The 20,131-nt window shown below is 45.3% G+C and overlaps 1 protein-coding gene across 2 annotated transcripts in view; it reads right to left on the reverse strand.

Annotated features, from left to right (window-relative positions):
- The window catches only part of SLC1A2 (solute carrier family 1 member 2), an 88,196-nt gene that overhangs the window by 41,998 nt on the left and 26,067 nt on the right, over positions 1-20,131 (reverse strand). The window contains exons 1-6 of one of the 2 annotated variants that reach the window (XM_061151933.1): positions 15,788-15,917; positions 15,474-15,613; positions 13,298-13,450; positions 10,804-11,054; positions 5,799-5,967; positions 1,005-1,131 (exon numbers count right to left, since the gene is read on the reverse strand). In XM_061151933.1, the coding sequence (XP_061007916.1) occupies positions 1,005-1,131; positions 5,799-5,967; positions 10,804-11,054; positions 13,298-13,450; positions 15,474-15,603 (830 nt within the window). In that variant the 5' untranslated portion in view covers positions 15,604-15,613; positions 15,788-15,917. Of the gene's footprint in view, positions 1-1,004; positions 1,132-5,798; positions 5,968-10,803; positions 11,055-13,297; positions 13,451-15,473; positions 15,614-15,787; positions 15,918-20,131 lie in introns of those variants that run through there. The other variant, XM_061151924.1, reaches the window with a different exon arrangement.

A 20,131-nucleotide genomic window follows, 5' to 3' on the forward strand; every position in this document is an offset into this window, starting at 1 on the left:
CTTTGCAGGGTTGTAGGGATTACACTTGAGAGGCATGAAGCACTCTCATGACTCTTGGCAGATAAAAGGAGAGCCATAAAGATCATGGTGATCATGACAGTGTTAAAGAATCAAGATTTAGTGTCTCTGGACCACAGTTTTCTCTGCTGTAAAACTAGAGGGTGGAACCAGATTTCCAAGAGCACTTAATCCTGTGTGATGGCACTTTTTCTTGCACAGCCTGAGAACGGCCTCTTTTATGTATTTATTTACTTATTTTATGTATGAGTCATGAGAACCCAGATTGAAAAGGCATTTCATTTTGGACACCAGAATACTGGAGAAGTGATTCTTCCACACACCCTGGGTCATGCCACATCCCTGAGATCTTGGCCCTATCTTAGTGTAGTGTATCCTGACATTGCTCAGAATCACGATTACTGATTGATATTCCCAGCTTGTTTGGTTTTTGGTTTTTTGGTTTTGTGTGTATGTGTGTGTTCTTTTCTTCCAGGACAGAGATGGGTGAACTTTTTATGTAAGGGGTCAAACAGTAAACTTTTTAGGCTTTGCAGTCTACACAGTCTTGGTCATAACTACTCAACTCTGTCTTTTAGCACAAAAGCAACCCTAAACAATACATCAGCAAATAGGTAGTCTGGGTCCCAACAAAACTATTTATGGGCACTGAATATGAATTTTGCATAACCATGTGTTGTGAATATTACTATTCTGGATTTTTTTTTTCCAGCAAAATAAAAACATAGAACCCATTCTTAGCTCACAGGTCACACAAAACAAATGGCAGGTAAGATCTGGCCCACAGGCTATATAGTTTTCCTGCCCATTTTCTATGGAAAGTTTCAAAAAAGAGATTTCCATTCCTTTTTCAAAGTCTTTCCAGAGAAATCTTTCCTTGATTCATGCCTGCTCATTCTTTCCTGCTAGGAGGGTCCAGGGTCCTTTGAAGACCCCAAGACCACCTCACACCCCCACCACAATGATGTAAGAACAGATCCACTTACCACATGATCATGATCACTAACTTCATTACAATTTCATTCAAAATGTTGAAGAATTCCACCATCAACTTGGCCTGCTCGCCCATCTTCCCCATGGCAATGCCAAAAGCAATGAAAAACCCTATCAGACCTGTTGGGTGAATCACAGGACACAAAAGGACAAATGATAAAATATGTGTTTTCTTCTTGTTTGTAACCATCCCCTGTGTATGCAGCCACATTCTCACTACCAGCTATCCTATGAATTAAGCATTAAAAGACAGAAGTATTATGTCCCACACTGAAAATACCTTTCCTCTGCATAACTATGGCTTTCCTGAATATTTTCCACAGGAACAAGTTGAACTGTAAGCAGGTTAGTTCCTTGGAGAAAATGAATTCATTTTCATTCCAAACTAAAGTACTCTCTTCTCTCTCTCTCTCCCCCTCACTTATGAAGTCATGTGCAAGCAGGTTCCATTAGTACATAGATTAATGAAGGAAGGCTTGTTGGGACTTGGGGATTATCATGCAAACTTTGGAGCCAATATTAGAAGAGTAGAGATCAATTAGCCAATTCAGTCTCTGCCAGGGTTATGTCTATATTAGTTTGGTGTTATCCCAAATTAATGCATGGTTGGTATATGTTTCACTCTAGGGAAATCCTAAACATGAAATTATTTTTCTATTGCTAATTTGAGAAGGAGGAAGAAATCTTGAAAAATCAAAGGGAAAGCAATGAGAAATCCAAAACAGCTGGGAAACCCCAGATGACCCAGTTTGTTTGGATTTAACCTGTTATTTATTAATTCATCATCATTTTTTTCCATGGTCCAAACGGTTAGAATACTTTCTTTTTTATTGTGTGTGTGTGTGTGTGTGTGTTTTCAGGATCATAAAACTAGAATATACTCTTTGTTACTTCCTAGCCCTCGGCCCTCTTCTCTTTTTACTTGATGTCACTTGACTTCCATCTAAGTGCAGCCACACCCCAGCTCCCAGGGTCGATCTAATCCCAGGCCAGGAGGGTCTGAGGAACCCCGTCCCCACCTCTTGATGTCAGCATCACATTGCACTAAGTCCTGGACCAAGACCAACAGCCAACCTTGGATCTTATTTCTGTGTTGCCTTTGCCTCATTCTCTGAGTATCTGTCCTGGAAACCTGTCTGATACTTTAGTTCCTCCAAGGCAAGACCCAGCTTTTCTCTCCCCAGAAAATTCTCTCTGCCATCACTCCCTCCACCCCTCTTCCTCAGCATCTCACCCTGGAGTCTCACTCAGACTCCCCCAGGTCTGGGGTGCACTCCATGGCTAACAGATGTCCCCATAGTGACTGTGGTGGGGGGCGGTGTCTCTGGACTTCTGATAACCAGTCACCATGTGCCCAGCTACCAATCTGTGACTGCCAGTCTTGGTGCTCCAATGCTAATGACTTTCATGGACTATAAGTCAATGTCGTCGTCCCCTTGGCAACGGGCCCTTGCTTGCCCATCTGACTTTTTTTCTGCCCTGCAGTATGGGCCATCCACTCTTCCCTCTCTCCCCTTCCTCTTCCTTACACCTACTCTGTCCCATGTTGGCAGACTTTATTTCCAGCCCCTCCCTATTATATCCAGTTTCCTATAGTGTCCACTTATGCCCACAGTCTTGAGCCATATCAAGGTAAATTATAGCATTATGATTTGATTCTTTTAGGGGAAAATTCTTTCTGTCCAAACTTCTGAATTTGCCTTTTCCATAGTTACCAAAACGATTCACTTCTCATACCAAGTACATATCAACCCAGATTGTTCAACTATCCTTTGCTGGACCCTCTCTTCTTCAGCAAAAAGAATCTAGGACTTGCACTGAAATTCTTAATCCATTATATTTAATATTTCCCCTTTTTAGCTCTTAGCCAGAAAGATTAACTAGTGACTTACAAGTCAGTTTTGGCCATAAACACAAAGGCTTAATGAGAATTAGTGTGACCTAGAATTAGAGTGACCTAGTTCTGCAGTAATAGAGGAAATCAAATTTAGGCTCATCTCAAGCCCACAGAGAGGAGTTTTCTAGGTGTGTGGTGAGTGATAATCTGTGAATATCATGGCTGAGAATAGTTAGTGTCATGTGGTTAATTCCATCTGGAAATTTTAAGAGAAAATGCCCAAGGTCTCAAGGTCCCAAAGAACTAGGATAAAATAGCATCCCTGGCAGGGTCAGCAGAAAGTGTCCATCTCCATGAGTATAAGAGAGAGAGATGTTGAAAGAAGCAATCTCTCACAGGAGTTGACTTAAGTGGTTGGGATTGAGTTGAAGTGAAGCCCAGAGTAGTCTGGAGGTTTGGGGAGTAGAGAAATGAGTCTTTAAAGAAGTGGGAGGCTGGAAGCGGAGTTTTTATCTTCACTATTGCAATGCTTGATCCTCGGGACTTTCCAAAGCCAAAAAACAAACCAAAACCAAAAAATAAAAAAAGCCACCATCTCTGCCTTGGAAGACCATGGAAAGAACCTTATTTCAGCCATGATTTGTAAATGGGAAGTTTCTCAACAGTTTAACTTCCCTTAGCTTTCCAGGGCCTCAGTCTGCACTTAGAAACCCATGGCCAGCCTGTCATTTCCCTCTTTAAACACTGCCTCATTGAACTCACTCTCTGGAACAACCAGTGTTTCATTTGAACAAAGCCCTCTTAGACTTGGTCACTGGGGTTGAGCAAGTCCTGAATGGTGGTGAAACTCCCCAATACAACCAAAGGTCATGTGACTTCCCAGAATCCACCAAGACGCTGGAAATGACCACAAAAAGTATTCTGAATGATTCACTCCAGAGCCCTGACCCCATTACTCATGGCCACAGTACAAAACGGTGGGGCCACATTGACCGTGGGTTGTGGGGGGACAAGGGGAGTTGGGAATGCCTGAAAGGTCACAGGTATCTGGACATTGGTAAAGAAGAGCCACTCAAGGTTGGCTGCAAAGGGTGTTTGCAAATCCTCCTCCTCAGAGGAACTCTCCCACTTTCTCCTTCCTCCTCTCGCCTCCCACTGATTGTCAACAATATTTATTGATCTTCTGTTGCCTGGCAACCTGGTCTGCTTATCTCTTCCCTCACTCTCACTTCCTGTCAGGTCAAAGAAAAAGACACTTTTTAGTGGTGGGGCAATCTTGCTGAGTCAACCATTCTGGATGAGTAAGGAGTATGGTTACCAAATTTAGAGAAAAAAAAAAGGACTCCCAGATATAATCTGAATTTCAGATAAAGAATGCATTTTTTAAATACAAGTATATCTGGTGCAATATTTGGGACATAACCCTTTAACATTATCTGTTGTTTATCTGAAAGTGAAAAGTGAAAGTGAAGTCGCTTAGTCGTGTCCGAATCTTTGCAACCCCATGGACTGTAGCCCACCAGGCTTCTCCATCCATGGAACTTTCCAGGCAAGAATACTGGAGTGGGTTGCCTTTTCTTTCTCCAGGAAATCTTCCCGACCCAGGGATGGAACCCAGGTCTCCCACATTGCAGGCAGACACTTCACTGTCTGAGGCACCAGGGAAGCCCTGAAATTCACGTGAAATGGGCACCCTGTATTTTATCTGACACCCCTACCAAAGAGACAAGGGCATTTGATCTCCTAGATGACAAAGTGAGCTCAATCTTTTCTAAAGAGCTCTCATTCAAATCCTTAGAAAGCTCACTCTGCATGGATCAGCATATTTCTTCCACATAGATTTCCCATTTCTGTACCTTATGACCAAATGCCCCTCTGTCTTGGCTTGGGGACACCACTCTAGCAGTGGACTGGGTTATGGTGGGGAGAACGGACCCAGGGGGTGGGTGGGGAGTAAACTGAGCAAACTAGAGTCATCCCCATGATAGGAGTATCTTCTACGGGTTTTTTTCTACTGAGCAGCTCACCTTTAATGATGAGAGTAGCTCACGTGAAAAGCTCATGGCACGTACTGCTGTGCCCATGTGCACAATCTCACTGAATCCTCAGAACGATCTACAAGAGAAATGCCAACTCCATGCCCACTTTACAGATGAATCTTGAGACATAGAGGAATCTGTCCACAGTTAGATAATCAGTGGATGGCCCATAAGGGATGCAAACAGGATCCAAACTGGTCTAACTTCAGAGTCCAAGAACCCCTGTGCATGTTAATGTATGGCAAAAGCCACTACAATATTGTAAAGTAATTAGCCTCCAACTAATAAAAATAAATGAAAAAAAAAAAAAAAAAAAGAACCCCTGTGACGGCATGCTCAGAAGGTTCCACACTTGGAGAAAGGGCTTCCTGGAATCCCAGAAAGTTAAAACAAAAGCTTCTCCTTTTGAGAAGCTCCTTTAAGCACCAATGCCAACATTTTCCACTTCCAAAAGCACTGCCTTTGTTTACAGACTGTGAGGACTGGGGCGGGACAGCTCCTATGCCTACACAGTCTTGGGACTCACACAAGGGTGGCTAGAAAGAAATGAAAGACTTGGAAGTGTAACCTCATGAAATGGAGAGTCAGAGCAAGTGACTGGCCAACACCAAGCAGAAAGTCAGGGGAAGTGCCCCATGAGCATCAGTCCCTTCTCCTTCTCTGACTGCAGTGCCCACACCCCTGCGTGGTATTGCTCCAGCCTTCTCCCTTGCCCTTCATCTCAACTCTCAGTCCCAGTTACCCTCAAATCACTCCCCAGAGAAAGCCTCTTGCTCCACCTACAGGACAGCAGGGCGACTGGCTTTCTGAGAAGGACACCGGGAGGCCCGGGTGCTGCACTGCAGGAAATGCCGGCCACGTGGCCCCGGCAGAGGTGTCTCCCGCAAGGCAATGAAGACAAGGGTACTCACCTAAGACATTCATGCCGTCCTTGAACTCCAGGCCCTTCTTGATCACCACCTGGGTCTCCTCTGGAGCCTCGGTCACAGTCTCGTTCAACAGCGAGAGGACAGCGTCGGTGGCATTGCTGTCCTCGTCTGATGGGGGGGCCACCAGGACTTTCTTCGTCACTGTTTGAATCTAATGGGGTGGGGGGAAAAACATAAAGACAAGACGCTGTTAAAATTACCAAAATCCTAGCCAATTATGTGTTTTAAAATTCCTAATAGGTCAAAAATAATTAAGAAATGTCATAAACGAGATTATAAAATTGGGGAATATTTTATATGTCTGTGTTTGACAGAGTGATGCTTTAAGGCACAAATACAGGTGAGAAATGGCTGTCCTCATCCCATGGTAGGGACAGGATTTATAACATTCTCTTGTAACTACTATGAGCAGTACGGTCAGTAACAGGACCCAAGCTTTGAGTGGAGGGACGCCTGTCTGCTTCTTTCATTCCCAGGGAGACAATATCAAATATGAGACCTAGTTGGATGACCTGCTGGCCCCTGTGATGGGTCCTGGATATGGCCAGGAACAGGAGGGTGAGGGTCTTGGTGGGGGTCAGATCAGCACCCCATAACCCACACGATTTGCTTCTCTCTGCCTGTTCCGTCACACGGAGTCTTCACAGACCCACTCTCATGCGGGCTCCTCCCAGAGCCTGGCTCTGCTGGGGATTTCCATCTGGCTGCCAGATGTGCCAGCCACCAGCCGCCACCACAGCAGGGAGGTGTGAGGTGGGAAGACAGCCTGTCCTTCCAGGCAATGATGCTAAGACTTGCTCCATGTTCCCCAAGCATCTCTGGGCCAACAGTCCCCCAAGAAGCTCTCAGACAATTCCTCGACATCTGGGGGCAGCCGTCCTATTTTCAAAGGTGCCAGGCACTCTGCATGCTGTGAAAATGCAACGTCTGAGCCCAGAGAATCACTCCCTCCCTGGGCATGAAAATAGAAGGCGTGCAGAATCCTAGAATGTCAGTGCCGGCACGTAGTAGGCGACAGGTGGCTGAAGCCTGAATAGATACGGAAGCAGAGGCATGGAGAAGTCAAGTGACTCGTCAGATGTCATAGAGTTATTGGGACTTCAACTTCAATGCACTGACCACCCCCGAGTTCTTTTACCACCTGTGCTGCCTGCTAAACTATATGGACACAATCCTCCAGTAGCTGAGCCCAAGGGTAAGCAAGGCTGAACAGATCGGCTCTCCTAACCGGGAGGGGGAAGCACAGCATACACTCCCTGGGCGAGGCAGTGCTCTGTGCTCCAACCTGGCCACATGCACTTGTGCTGGGAGAGGGGCAGGCTGGCTGAATGGGAGCAGGCAGCTCACAGCCCCCTGGACCTGGGCAATGATGGCCCAAAGAGAGAATGCAGGGGGGATCTGAAGGGAAGCCTCCATGGACAACAGAGTCATGTGCCTGGGGACAAAGTGGGGACCATAGCCAAATACAGGCCTATTCTGAGAAGGCTAAAAAAGCTAAAGCTCCAAAGAGTAATGGCCATGTGCGTGCTCAGTCACGTCAGTCATATCCGACTCTTTGCGGCTCCATGGACCAGCAGGCTCCTCTGTCCATGGGATTCTCCAGGCAAGATTACTGGAGTGGGTTGCCATTTCCTTCTCCAGGGGATCTTCCTGATCCAGGGATCGAACCCGTGTCTCTTGAGTCTCCTGCATTGGCAGGCGGATTCTTTACCACTAGCGCCACCACAGCCATCAGCCTGAATGAATGGTGGCCTCCAGGATCAGGTGGCCAGGTGTTCCATGATCATGCGATATCCGTCTACCTCTTATGTCAACAGGAGCCCCTCAAGACTCACAGGGCTGAGTAACTAACCCTAGGACCAAGAGCTAGTAGTTACTAAGGCAGGATTCAAAGTGAGCTCTATTGACTCCAAAATGCTGCTCCCCAAGAGCACAGGTGAGTGGCTTGAGCTGGAGGCCAGGCGCTAGGGATGCTGCCATCCAGACAGGGTTCTCTGCCTTTCTTTCTGGCAATACCATGTCACTGTCTAAGCATTCCCTGTCTTCCAACCCTCTTCAAGACCCTCCTAAGCCCGTGGGATTGCACCTACGTTAAGCTCCCTTTCCTCTGGGCTGCCCAGAGACTGGCTTACGAAATCTGCACCCTCCCTCAGCCTGAGGTAAAATATTCCACATGACTTTTTTTTCCCCCAGTAGTCCTAACCCAAAGGGACCACGTCCTTGGATTTCGCTGGAAGACTAAGGGCTCACTCCTCATGTGAATTTTGCCAGTGGAGGTGTGGGTCCAGGGCCAGGCAGGGCAGGTGCTGCCCCCCTCTATCCTGGTGCTGCACCCCAGCCCCAGTGCCCTTTGCCCGGGGCAGCAACCTGCAGAGATTGCCCATCGACCGGACAGCTCAGGGGGCGTGAGCATGGCTGACACCACAGAACTCTCCTCTAGCTCACATCCACAGCTCCGGGGGCCTGCCTGCTTCTCAGTCCTGCCTCACTCACTCAGACAAAAGGGACTCCTTCTTGCATGGAGCGTGGTCGTGATCGGGCACCTGAGGGAAGCCCAAATCTGTCCCTCTCCCCTCCCTCTGATACTACTCCCACCCCGGGTCTCCTACCAGCTCTGTCTCCCGTTGCTCCAGCTCCAGAGAGCTCTTTCCAAAACGTTAAGAATAGACTTGGCACCTGGTTGTGTCCATTGCCCTAAAGCCAGCAAGCTCGTCTTTCTAAACAGGCTGGCTGAGGGGCAGGGGCATTAGAGAGAGGGTACCCAGAAGCACCCCTTCCCTAGCCTGTTTCATTCTTTTTTTTTGTTTTGTTTTCAATCTATGACTCCTTATAGGACAAAGAATGTTTTTATTTTCTTAAATGTACTCATTTATGGCTGCACTGGGTCTTCATTGCTTTCTCAAGTTGTGGCGAGTGGGAGCTCCTCTTCTTTGCGGCGTGAGGGCTTCTGTGGCAGTGGCTTCTTTTGTTGCGAAGCACAGGCTCTCGGTTATGCAGGCTTCAGCAGTTGCCGCACGCAGACTCAGCAGTCACGGCACACGGGCTCAGCCAGTCCGTGGCACGTGGAATCTTCCCGGAGCAGGGACCACATCCACGTCCCCTGCACTGGCAGGCGGACTCCCGTCCACTGCACCAGGGAAGTCCCCGAGTCTGTTTCTAGTCACTCCCCACTCAACTTCTCCTGCCTTGGATGTCTCCTTTAATATAGCTCCATGCTACAAGTGCATCCAAAGTGGCGTTGGAAAGCAGAGACCATATTCCAGATTTATCCAGAGTGCACTGGCTCAGCAGTGGGTGGCAATGGCACCTCGAGGGCCGCTGGAGATGCAGACTTCTCTTCTCTGTAACCTGTTTCCTAACTTTATTCTTCTGTGATTCACTGGAAATGGTTGAAGGAGGTTCCTTGGTTCTAGTTTACTTCCAACCAGGGCTAATGGGAACAGAGGTGTATTCTAACCTAAACTAACTTTGGGTCTAGACAACAGGCTGGTTGTCTGTTGAGGGGGGTCTGGGCAGCTGACTCAGTGAATTTACTTGAGAGGCTAGGATTTGGGACCCGGGACCCGGGACCCTTTGCTACCATGCTTGTATTGGGGCAAATGTCTCCTCAAGCAACAGTAAAAAGAAGCTATTAGGGACTAAAGACAACTGCATGCATGCACAGTTGAGGCAAATTATGAACAACATAATGCAAAAAGGCCCAAAACCCAACTGCCACTTCTGAGGTTTCTGGAACAAAAGCAGGGTACCAGGCATGACCCCTGCACACAGCGCCACCAAGGGAGTGGGCAGACCACCCAAGGCACCCTACTGGCCTAACCCCTGGACTACCCTACCCTCACCCAATTTAAGGGACCAGCTTGTCCTGCACCCCTGCACTCCTCCAACCCCCCACCCCCCCACACACATTCAGGGACAGAGCAAAAGAGGCTGTTACTTGTTCTCACTCCCTCCAGCTGCAGCCTGAGGTCGAATAAAGCCTTGCCTGAAATTCTCGTCTGACCTCTTATCAATTTCCAGAGTCTAAGAACTCTGGCCGGTAATATACCCAGCCGAATCAACAGGTTTTAAAAATTGTGTGTTAAAAAAAGCAGATATGTGTGTATGCAGTTGGTAGGAGTATATATTGATATAAATTTTGTAGGACCATTTTTTTTAGGACCATTTTTTATAAAATCAGCAAATTCAAAATATCAACTCTTTGGCAGGGCATATTTTGCTTCTAGAATTTATCCTTTAGAAATACTACACAACAACAGAAAAAGAGAGATGACACCAAAACACTGTTAAACAAGAAAGTAGAATATAGCACCGTATGTATGATGCAATACTCCCAGATAGATATTTTTTTATTTTATATACATAAACACAACATATATGTGACATATATATATATATGGGAGGAAACATGAATAGCCTAGGGAACGGACATGGGGACTTGAATTTTTACTTTATGTGCATCTAAAAATTTCTTTAAATTTCTACAATCCTCATGTATTACTTTGACAAATACCCTCAAGTATTAATTTGATGAATACCCAATTACTGGGCCCACTCGGGAGATTCTGATTTTGTAGAACATAAATAAGCATTTTGAAATGGACCACATGTGGTTTTGCTACATTGCTAAGATCAAGAACCACTGGGTACTCTAGAAGGTTGTGGGCAAGGGTGATAAAAATGTGCCTGTGGATGATAGAGACAAGAACCAAAAAGAAGAAAAAGAGACAAACAGCAAAAAGGAGAAGAGAGATTCCAGAGCTAAATGCTATTAAAAATACTGCAAAAGAAGTGAAAGTTTAAAAACAAAAGACTAAGCGACTCCTATCCAAATATTCTGCCCCAGAGGACCCCCCACAACACTTAGGCAGAGATATAAATATGAAAAAAATTACTGCCCACAGCTGGTTTGCTGAAATAGTCTCAAAGTTATCACCTTCATAACATCGGAGTTTGGAGACGTAAGACTATCAGAGCTCTGGGTTACCTGCTGAAAACAGGCTTGAACAAGGTTTTCAGGGAAGAGATTCCGAATAAGGTCCAAAAAGGCATCTAAGCTGGACACTTCATCGTTCTTCTTCCCAGGCCCCAGTTGCTTCTTGAGTTTGGGGTTCCCTGGGTGGATGGCCAGGACAAGGATGACCCCCAACACCGCGGCAATGATGGTCGTGGACATGTAGTACACCATAGCTCTTGTGCCTAAGCGGCCGCTGGCTTTAGCATCCAGGCCTGACAACCCTGGATAGAAAAAGAAATCCAGAAGTTCCATTATCTTCCTATTACTTGTCCCTGTCTGCATACCCATAGTTTCCCCAGGTGGTCAGTGGTAAAGAATTCGTCTGCAGTGCAGGGGACCTGGGTTTGATCCTGAGGTTGGGAAGATTCCCTGGCAGAGAAAATGGCAACCCACTCCAGTATTCTTGCCTGGAGAATCCCCATGGACAGAGGAGCCTGATGGCCTACAGTCCATGGGGTCGCAAACAGTTGGACACGACTGAAGCTACTTGGCACGCATATCTATAACCAACCCTTGGCTTTGTATTACTCAAATGTATTAACGGTTAATTAAACCTCCTTCAACTGAATATTTGGTCATTGCCACAGTTTACGATTCAATTTTCCAAGGTTATTTTTGAGACTCTAGAGGGTGGTGCTAGCGGTAAAGAATCTGCCTGCCAACGCAGGAGACACAAGAGACACAATTCTATCCAAACCCACTCCAGTATTCTTGCCTGGAAAATCCCATGGACAGAGGAGCATGGTGGGCTGCAGTCCACAGGGTCCCAAGAGTCAGACATGACTGTGCGACTGATCACACACACACAGTGAACTGGGAAGAGTTGGAGAACATCTGGCCCAGGGTTTATAAACTGATTGGTGACAACATTTTTTTTTCAGCCTGTGATAGTGAAAGTTGAATGCTCTATTCAATTTTTGATTCTGAGATTATGTCCTTCCCACTTCTTAGGTATTAAGAAATCCTTTCCTTATGAAGTGGTGATACTGGTACATGTTAGGTTTTCTTGTTTGTTTGTTTGAAGGTCCTCACTTAGGGAAACAAAAGGTTGGTAGCCCTATGTATTCAAAATCTCTTTTGAATACATTATGGGTCACAAAAACCAAAGTCTGGGAAAGTAGAAATGGTTCTAGCACAGCCCTATCACTCCTGATGGAGACCACGTTTTCTGACCTTGTGCAGGGATGTGAGAACACATGCACAAAACACCCAGCATGGGTGGAAGCTTCATCTGTATCTCAGAAGCTTCTGTGATGGTTAGCAGAAATTCCAAGCAAGTCACAAAAACTCCAGCCTTCATTGGGTTTTTTTCCAGTAGTTTCTTCAGTTTTTCTACTTCCTGGTTTCAGTTCCTGCTTTTACTAGACTGAGACATGCAACTTTTACTGGGGATCAGTCTTTTTTGCCATGGGGGAGGAAGCTATGATTGACGTTAACTTTTCTGAATGAGGCTGACCCATATATGACCTATTTGTCCTTACAATCTGAAGTCTAACTCTGACTAATGGAAATGAGACTTCCTTACTGGGTTGGCTAATGTACAATCTATTAAACAGGCATGGAAAACAAATTTCTCTGGTTTCAAAAGGAGCATTTAAAGTAAAACACAGCTTTACTCAATCTGAGGCTGAATACTAAGACCTTCCTGACACTGAGTGTCAGCTCTTTCCCTTACTGGATTCATTGGTCAACCAGCTATAAAACTGTAACAGCTGAATCTCTTGGAGTTACCGGAGCTTCACTACATTCATAAGGTAGATGGTCTTCAACAGATTTCTCAAGGTCGCCCAGCCTGTTGGTCCCCCAGATACAAACCAAAACCCAGTTCTTCATCCCTAACCCAGAGCTTAGTCTCTAAAATGCAACAATTTCAAAATCATTTGAGTAATATTTGGTAAGGAGGAAACTACCTGTATAAGCCCAGGGAGGGGAAAAAAAAGATCCTTTCAAATGAAACAACTCTTTGAGTCAAAAAACAAGTAGACATGAACTATACATTAAGGGTATCTTTCTTCTGAAACACTCCAAGAGTTTCTTATCTAGTATTTCATTTATCTTTAATAACCACTTCCCTCTACACCCAATTAAATATTAAAGAAAAAACTTCTTTTTCTATGCGTTATCTTTATTTGTCAGTTTCTGAACAAGTACAGTATAGAAAATGAGAAAAGTGTACATTAAAAATTAAAATCTCTAGAGATGATCACTTTTAACATATGGCTATTTCCTTTTTATCGTTTGTTGCACAGACAGATGGACCGACCAATAGATGGCAAACTCTTTTTTTTAGGGTTGCTTATTTCAGTTTTGGAGATAGGAAAACCAAGACTCTGAAGTGAAATGACACATGAATCAGATGATGATCCGATTCATTGATTCAACCAAATTGAGATTTTATGGTCAGTCCAAAAGCAGGAGCAGGAGTATGACCCACTTCAACCCAGTGCCAGAGAAGTGGTCTTACCTGTGATTAAACTGGAGATGATGAGAGGGAGAATGAGCATTTTCAGCATCCTCATGAGTATATCCCCTGGAAAGGCTATTAGCATAACCACATCTGGGTGGATAGGAGATGCCAAGCGAAGAAGTCCTCCACATACTGCCCCCAGGATGACACCTATATAAGGAAGGAGAAAAAATATGAATCTATTTTTTGCCCTCATCAAATGAATAGCTCTAGGATATTGTTCAATAACATTGACTTCTCTCGTACCTCTCTATTATCAGATGATGACTAACACATAACAAAAATACCATTAGAAAAGTGAAGCTAATTTTGTTGACTTGTGAGAAAATATTTTCTATCTCCAACTCTTCTAAAAGGCTGCACTGGAAGAGTCAAGAAGAGCCTTCTGAAGGCTTTGTGGGAAATATAACCTGGCAACTTGATCCCAATTTCTTTAGGATATCATCCACTTGCAGAGTCAGGGATTGTCAGTAGAAATAACCCACAACATTAGATATGCTTCTTTTCCAAGTCTAGCCTGGCAACATGCCATGGTGTCTAATATATTTCTTATCTTTTTAACTGAATATCAGACAAAAGGAACATTTAAGCGATCAAACTGGGGTTAGTTTTCTTTTTTCTACTATTTTCTTTGACTTCCAGTCATTTCCCCATGGCTTATCCCCAAGGAGCTTTGTCTTTGACTTCTATGTCCTGATACGTAATCTTGAGATGTGCTGATCTTAGATGGGAGATCAAGGAGGGTGTCTAAAAATATAAGATTTGGGAGGAAACTTCGGACAGAGTTGCTACCAGGAGCCTTTCACTTTGCATACTCAAGGATTCCACAACAAAACCTTGGATCGCTCCAAACTGGTGGCTAACATAAGCCACCCTTGTGGAAACCACAGATGGGGTCATAAGCATGACGAGAGTCGAGGAGGGAGGCAGGGGGGTCCTAGGTATGTGGCTATGGGATTAACTCCCGAGATGCAAAGAGAGTAAGTAACACGGCCAGAAATCGGATATTGTTTTCTTCCACAAGTGAAGAGCACACTTTTTCAAAACTTAAGGTGAATGAAATTTCATCCCTTCTGTGGAGGGTAACCCTTGGAAAACCCTATCATGCCTGTGGTTTTCTTCTATTAAGTGAACTGAGCTGGGGCAAATGTCCACTCCTGACTGTCGTCCACTGACATCCAAGATGACTGACTCAAAGGAGAGGCGTGAAGTGATGTGGTTTCAGTACAAGAAACTGCAATTTCCCCTATTTTCAATAAATCCTGGTTGAAAACCCAAGGCCAAGTCTATATCAATGGTCACACAAAAGGACAACCAGCGCCTGGCTGAGACCTGAAGAACAGGAGCAAGGCTTTTGAGGTGGAGTTGGAGCAGGTCAAAGCTTCAGGACAAGCTTCTTCCACACGGACCTTGTTAGCTACTGTGCTAACTGAATCTAAGTTAATGAGGGGCATGGAGAAGGTGAATCCTTGGACTCCTGTTGGTGAGGTTTTGGCAACTGTTGTCTTCATCAGGACGCAGGTACTTCTCTAAATGTGGTATACTGACCATCTGCTTTGGAATCACCTAGAAGGTTTAAGGGGCTTCCCTGGTGGCTTAGTGGTAAAGAATCCACCTGCCACGCAGAAGATATAGGAGATGTGGGTTGGATCCATGGGTGGGGAAGATCCCCTGGAGGAGGGCATGGCAACCCACTCCGGTATTCTTGCCTGGAAAATCCCATGGACAGAGGAGCCTGGTGGGCTACAGTCCATAGGGTCACAAGGGTTGGACACGAGTGAAGCGACTGAGCGCGTGTGCACACACACACACACACACACACACACACACACGCACAGACGGTTTAAGATGCAGATTCCAAGGTCTCATGCAAATGGCCCACAGCACAGTCTCTGGGAGCAGGACCCGGGAAACTGCATGCTCATATACCCACAGAAACTGGTCGTGCTCACCGGAATCTGAGATCCACTAGGACCCCAAGGAGGAAAACATGGCTGGGGAGGGGGAAAGGGAAAAGAGTCTCACTGAGGTGGCTGTGTCAGGGCAAAGGTGGGGTTAGGCAGCACGTGTGGCTTGCTTTCTGGGTGAGAGTGCCCGCTGCCAGAACCAGCTTCCACACAGAGCCAGGAGAGACCCAGGGCGGAGGGGCGGGTGGAGGCCACCTGTCTCCTACCGAACACGGTCAGGGTGAGCAGGAGATTCTTTCCCAGCTTGTCGCACAAGCGCAGCCCCAGATGCCGCGGCTTCGGCTCCTCCGCGCTCAGGTGGCTGTCGTGCATCCGTACTTCCACCTGCTTGGGCATGTTGTTGGCACTGAAACAGAAGTGAAGGCAGTGGTTACAGTCTGCCGGGCACCGCCCCTCTGCAGTTTGAGGGGCTCAGGATGTAGGAGGCAAAACAGCCTCCCCGGGCACAGCTGGGATTCTGGAATCACTGGCAGGGAATTAAAAGTCAAAGAAACTCAGGGTGCCCTGAATGATTGTTCACCTGTAAGCAGGACACCAGGACACACCAAATGCCAACGAGCTAAGTGTTTTTATCCCTATTATCTTGAATCATCGCAGGAAAGGCAGTGGAAAGTTCTTCCAAGAGTCCCATGGTAACTCTCCAAGGCAAGTGTCCCTGCCCCATTTTACAGAAAGTAATTTGCCCAGATATGTCTGGCTCCAAAATCTGAGCCCTTTCATTCTTGTATCAAGAGCAAAAAGATGACTTTTTAATAATCTAAGGTCAGAAAAGTAACAGCCTGAGTCACTGCTAAATTAAATGCCTCTGAGCTCCAGTCTTCCCCATCCTGGACACAGAAAACTCAGACATGCTAGTAGTCCAAGTTCTACCTCTCTTTTGGAAAAGATGATTTTTCTAGTTAAAAAAAAAATTGATTCCATTGTGGTTTTTAAAAGGTCACTTGCATTATCGGGACTCCTCTGAGCCACCCAAAAGTCATGCTCCTCAGGGTCAAAGGGGCATCTCTCTAAGCAGCCTGTGGTTCCCTCCAACTGCAGATGCACTCCAGTCCTCTTCCAGAAAAACCCCACGTGAACCCAAGTTCTGCTAAGTCAGCCATCAGAGCCCCTGCCAGGACAATGAGTAGATGTCTCTTTTTTTCCAGCTGTGTCACTTCCTGGGCCAGTAACATCTCAAGTTTAAGCTTGGGGACCAACACAGGGAGGCTGATTTTTTTACTTTGACATCTTAGGACATTTCTGTCATTTACAACTACCATCATGTGACAAACAAAAAAAAGGTCTTTAACACCTTGAAAGACAAGTCACAGTCTCTGAATAAACAACTATTTCCAGGTGGCATTAGTGGTAAAGAACCTGCCTGCCAATGCAGGTAGACCCTAAGAGATACCGGTTTGATCCCTGGATTGGGAAGACGCCCTGGAGGAGGGCATGGCAACCCACTCCAGTATTCTTGCCTGGAGAATCCCATGGGCAGAGGAGCCTGGTGGCCTGTGGTCCACAGGGTTGCAAAGAGCTGGACGGGATTGAATCACCTTAGCACACATGCCTTTCTTCAAGATAGACAGGTGTCAGCCTTACCCTGATATTCCCACCACAGACTGGAGAGACATTCCTTTGGAGTCAACACCAACCTGCAAACCAGTAGTTTGAAATCACTGGTTATACTGGAAATGGTGTGGATTTTGGAATCAGAGAACCTGGGTTCAAATCATGACTTTATTACTTGCTAGCTGTGTGGTTCATAGAAAGAAGGGCTTGGGACTTCCCTGGTGGTCCATTGATTAATAATCTGCCTTCCAGTGCAGGGTGGATGGGTTTGATCCCTGGTCGGGATCCCACGTGCTGTGAGGCAACCAAGTCCACATACAGAAACTGCTGAGCCCAGGGTCTCAACTAGAGAGGCTGTGTGCTGCGAACTACAGAACCCAGGCACTCTGGAGCCTGCAGACCACAACTGGAGAGAAGCCTGTGTGGCTGCAAGGAAGAGTCCTCGTGCCATAACTAACACCTGACATATCCATAAATAAATAAATATTTTCTAAAAAAAAGAAAAAGGAAAGAAAAGCTCGAGGCCTACCTTGTGGAAGTTAAACATGATGATGTATGTTAGACAGCCAGCACACATGGTTCCTTTCTCCAGGGAATTTTCATGACACGTGTGACATTTAACTTAGGGGACCCATCCAGTTGCACCACCATTCAAGACACCATTAGGGACATATAGCCATATGGTTTCCATAGTGTAGTGGTTATCACGTTTGCCTAACACGTGAAAAGTCCCTGGTTCAAAACTGGGCAGAAACAATCTTTGGAGAAAGAAATGGCAACCCACTCCAGTACTCTTGCCTGGAAAATCCCATGGAGGGAGGAGCCTGGTAGGCTACAGTCCATGGGGTTGCAAAGAGTTGGACACGACTGAGCAACTTCTCTTTCTTTCTTTCAAGACACCAAGCTTAGCTTCTGGACTCTCAAAGTCAAGACCAGGGACCCAATACAATGACTTACTCTTTCTTAAAAAGCTGCTTAATGTACTTGCTTCTAAAATATTTTAAAATTAGGAATAATGTAGCAAGGTCTGGTAGAACACTCAGATGAAAACATTAGTCAAAATAAAAGCATCTTAGTCTCCCTACAGTGGCCTAATTTTCTACTCATCTAGTTAGTTTGGGGGCACCCCCCAACTATCTGGCATGTGTGTATGTTAATGATCATTCAGGCAGCCTAAAGAAAACAGGGCAGGAAGTTCACTGCAAGCAGACAAGGGCTGTCTGACCGGCAAGCAGTAAAGACCATTTCCTCCCATCACAAAATAAAACAGACGGAAAAGTTCTTTTTTACAGCACAGCAGGGAAAATGATCAAAACGATCTTTTTAACGTGGATGGACCATATTTCCATGTTTGCATTAGTATCTTTTCATATTTTTAAACACTTCTCCAGCCAATAATCTGAAGCTGTAAACCAGGAAATTGCCAATAAAGAATGGCGGCCGTACGTGTTCTAAAATGGTGAATGCATTCGTTAGCCAGCCCTTGGCGAAATACTCTATGAGCGCCTCAAGAGCATAATCCCCTGCCTTCTGTTTCATTTGAAGCCCTCCTGCCACTGAAATTAGAATCATGGTTGGTATTTCAGTGAGACTATCAAGTATTTAAACCAGACATTCTGGCAAGATCCATACGATGTAATGAAAGTGTCAGGCATCAAGACAGCCACGTCCAAGTAAAAACACACAAATATTAGGTTAACATCCACACCCCATCAAGCAGTGTGGTTGGATGCCTTTTGGCCACCCTTCTGAGTCGCACAAAATCTCTGTTTGTTTAGCGATTTGTCTTTTAAGCCATGGCAAAACATCCCTGAAGCCCAGAATCAAAACAGCCACATCAAAGTGGCAGCATCAAAATGTCATGAACCCACAAGTATTTATTGAGAGGATGCCTGTGACTTGCCTTCTTGGAATTAAACATGTGCTCCAGGCTCAGAGAAGCTTCTAACATCTGCGTGTAGAAAATCATTGTTAAAGTGCATCAGGGTCTTGTCTTGCCTCTGGGGATGCAGTGAGTCCCCTAAGAACTTTTTGTAAAAATCCTTGACAAGTCTAAGTGATCCCTACATCCCCCAGAACACAAAGAGAGCTTGAAATGGAGAATATTATAGAACATAACATTAATCAATTTGGCACAGCACAATACAGAACTGCTTCTAAGCCTTATATATCCTCAGAGGAACAGATGTATTGCTTTGTTTTTGTTTTGTATTTACCATTTCTAATCATCTTTAGGGTTGGATAGCATCACCGATTCAATGGACAAGAACTTGGGCAAACTCAGGGAGATAGTAAGGGACAGGAAGGCCTGGCATACTCCAGTCCATGGGGTAGCAAAGAGTAGGACACGACTTAGCCGCTGAATAACAACAATCATCTTTATTCCTTCCTATAGTTGTAAGGTTTTTTCCTTCTAGTTTTACTGAGATATAAATGACACACAGCATTGTATAAGTTTAAAGTAAGCAGCATAATGATTTGATTTACATATAATGTGAAGTGAGTATCACAGTAAGTTTAGAAAACATCCATCATCTCATATATGTACAAAATTAAATAGAAAACAAATTTTTCCTTGTGATGACAACCTTTAGGATTTACTCTCAACAACTTTCATATATAACATACAGCAGTGTTGCTATATTTATCATGGTGTACATTACATCCCTGGAACAGATAGTTTTTCATATGAGTCCACACACATCCACAGCTATGTGGATGCTGGTTACTGAATGTACCCAGTAACAGCAGTGATAACAAGGATACCTGGTATTTACTGAGGACTCTGAGTGTCAGACACGACAGTCAGGAATGAGTGAGGTATAGTGCTTGCCCTTAAGGAGCTCGTAGGCAGAACACAGAGCAGGAGGTCTGGTACTGGTCTCCTGACATACGGGCCGTGATGAGATTCTATACGGGATGCTATGGGGCCTGGTAAGAACGGTGCCTAACCTAACTTTGGGGAAGAAGAAGAGAGTTCAAGAAAGGTTCCCAGGAGGGACTGACACCAGAGCTGGATCTTAAAGGATGGATTTAATTTAAACGTCTACATCCGCCACCACTCTTCGAACCCTGAGAGCAGGACTGTGTTCTTTAACACCTGGCCCCAAGCACTTGATAAATGTTTGTTCAAAGAAACTATGAACTGGAAAGCAGCTACACAGGGCACTGTGCTTCCTCCTGGGAACCAGGTCCTTCTACAGTAGCTGGCAGCATACGACCTAGCAACCCTCTCACCATTCTGCATTTATTCCACAAGTTCCTATCGAGCATATATTATAGGCCCCATGCTGTTACAGGTGCTAAAATAACA

This window comes from Dama dama, chromosome 1 (assembly GCF_033118175.1).
Source record: "Dama dama isolate Ldn47 chromosome 1, ASM3311817v1, whole genome shotgun sequence".
Taxonomy (NCBI): Eukaryota; Metazoa; Chordata; class Mammalia; order Artiodactyla; family Cervidae; genus Dama; species Dama dama.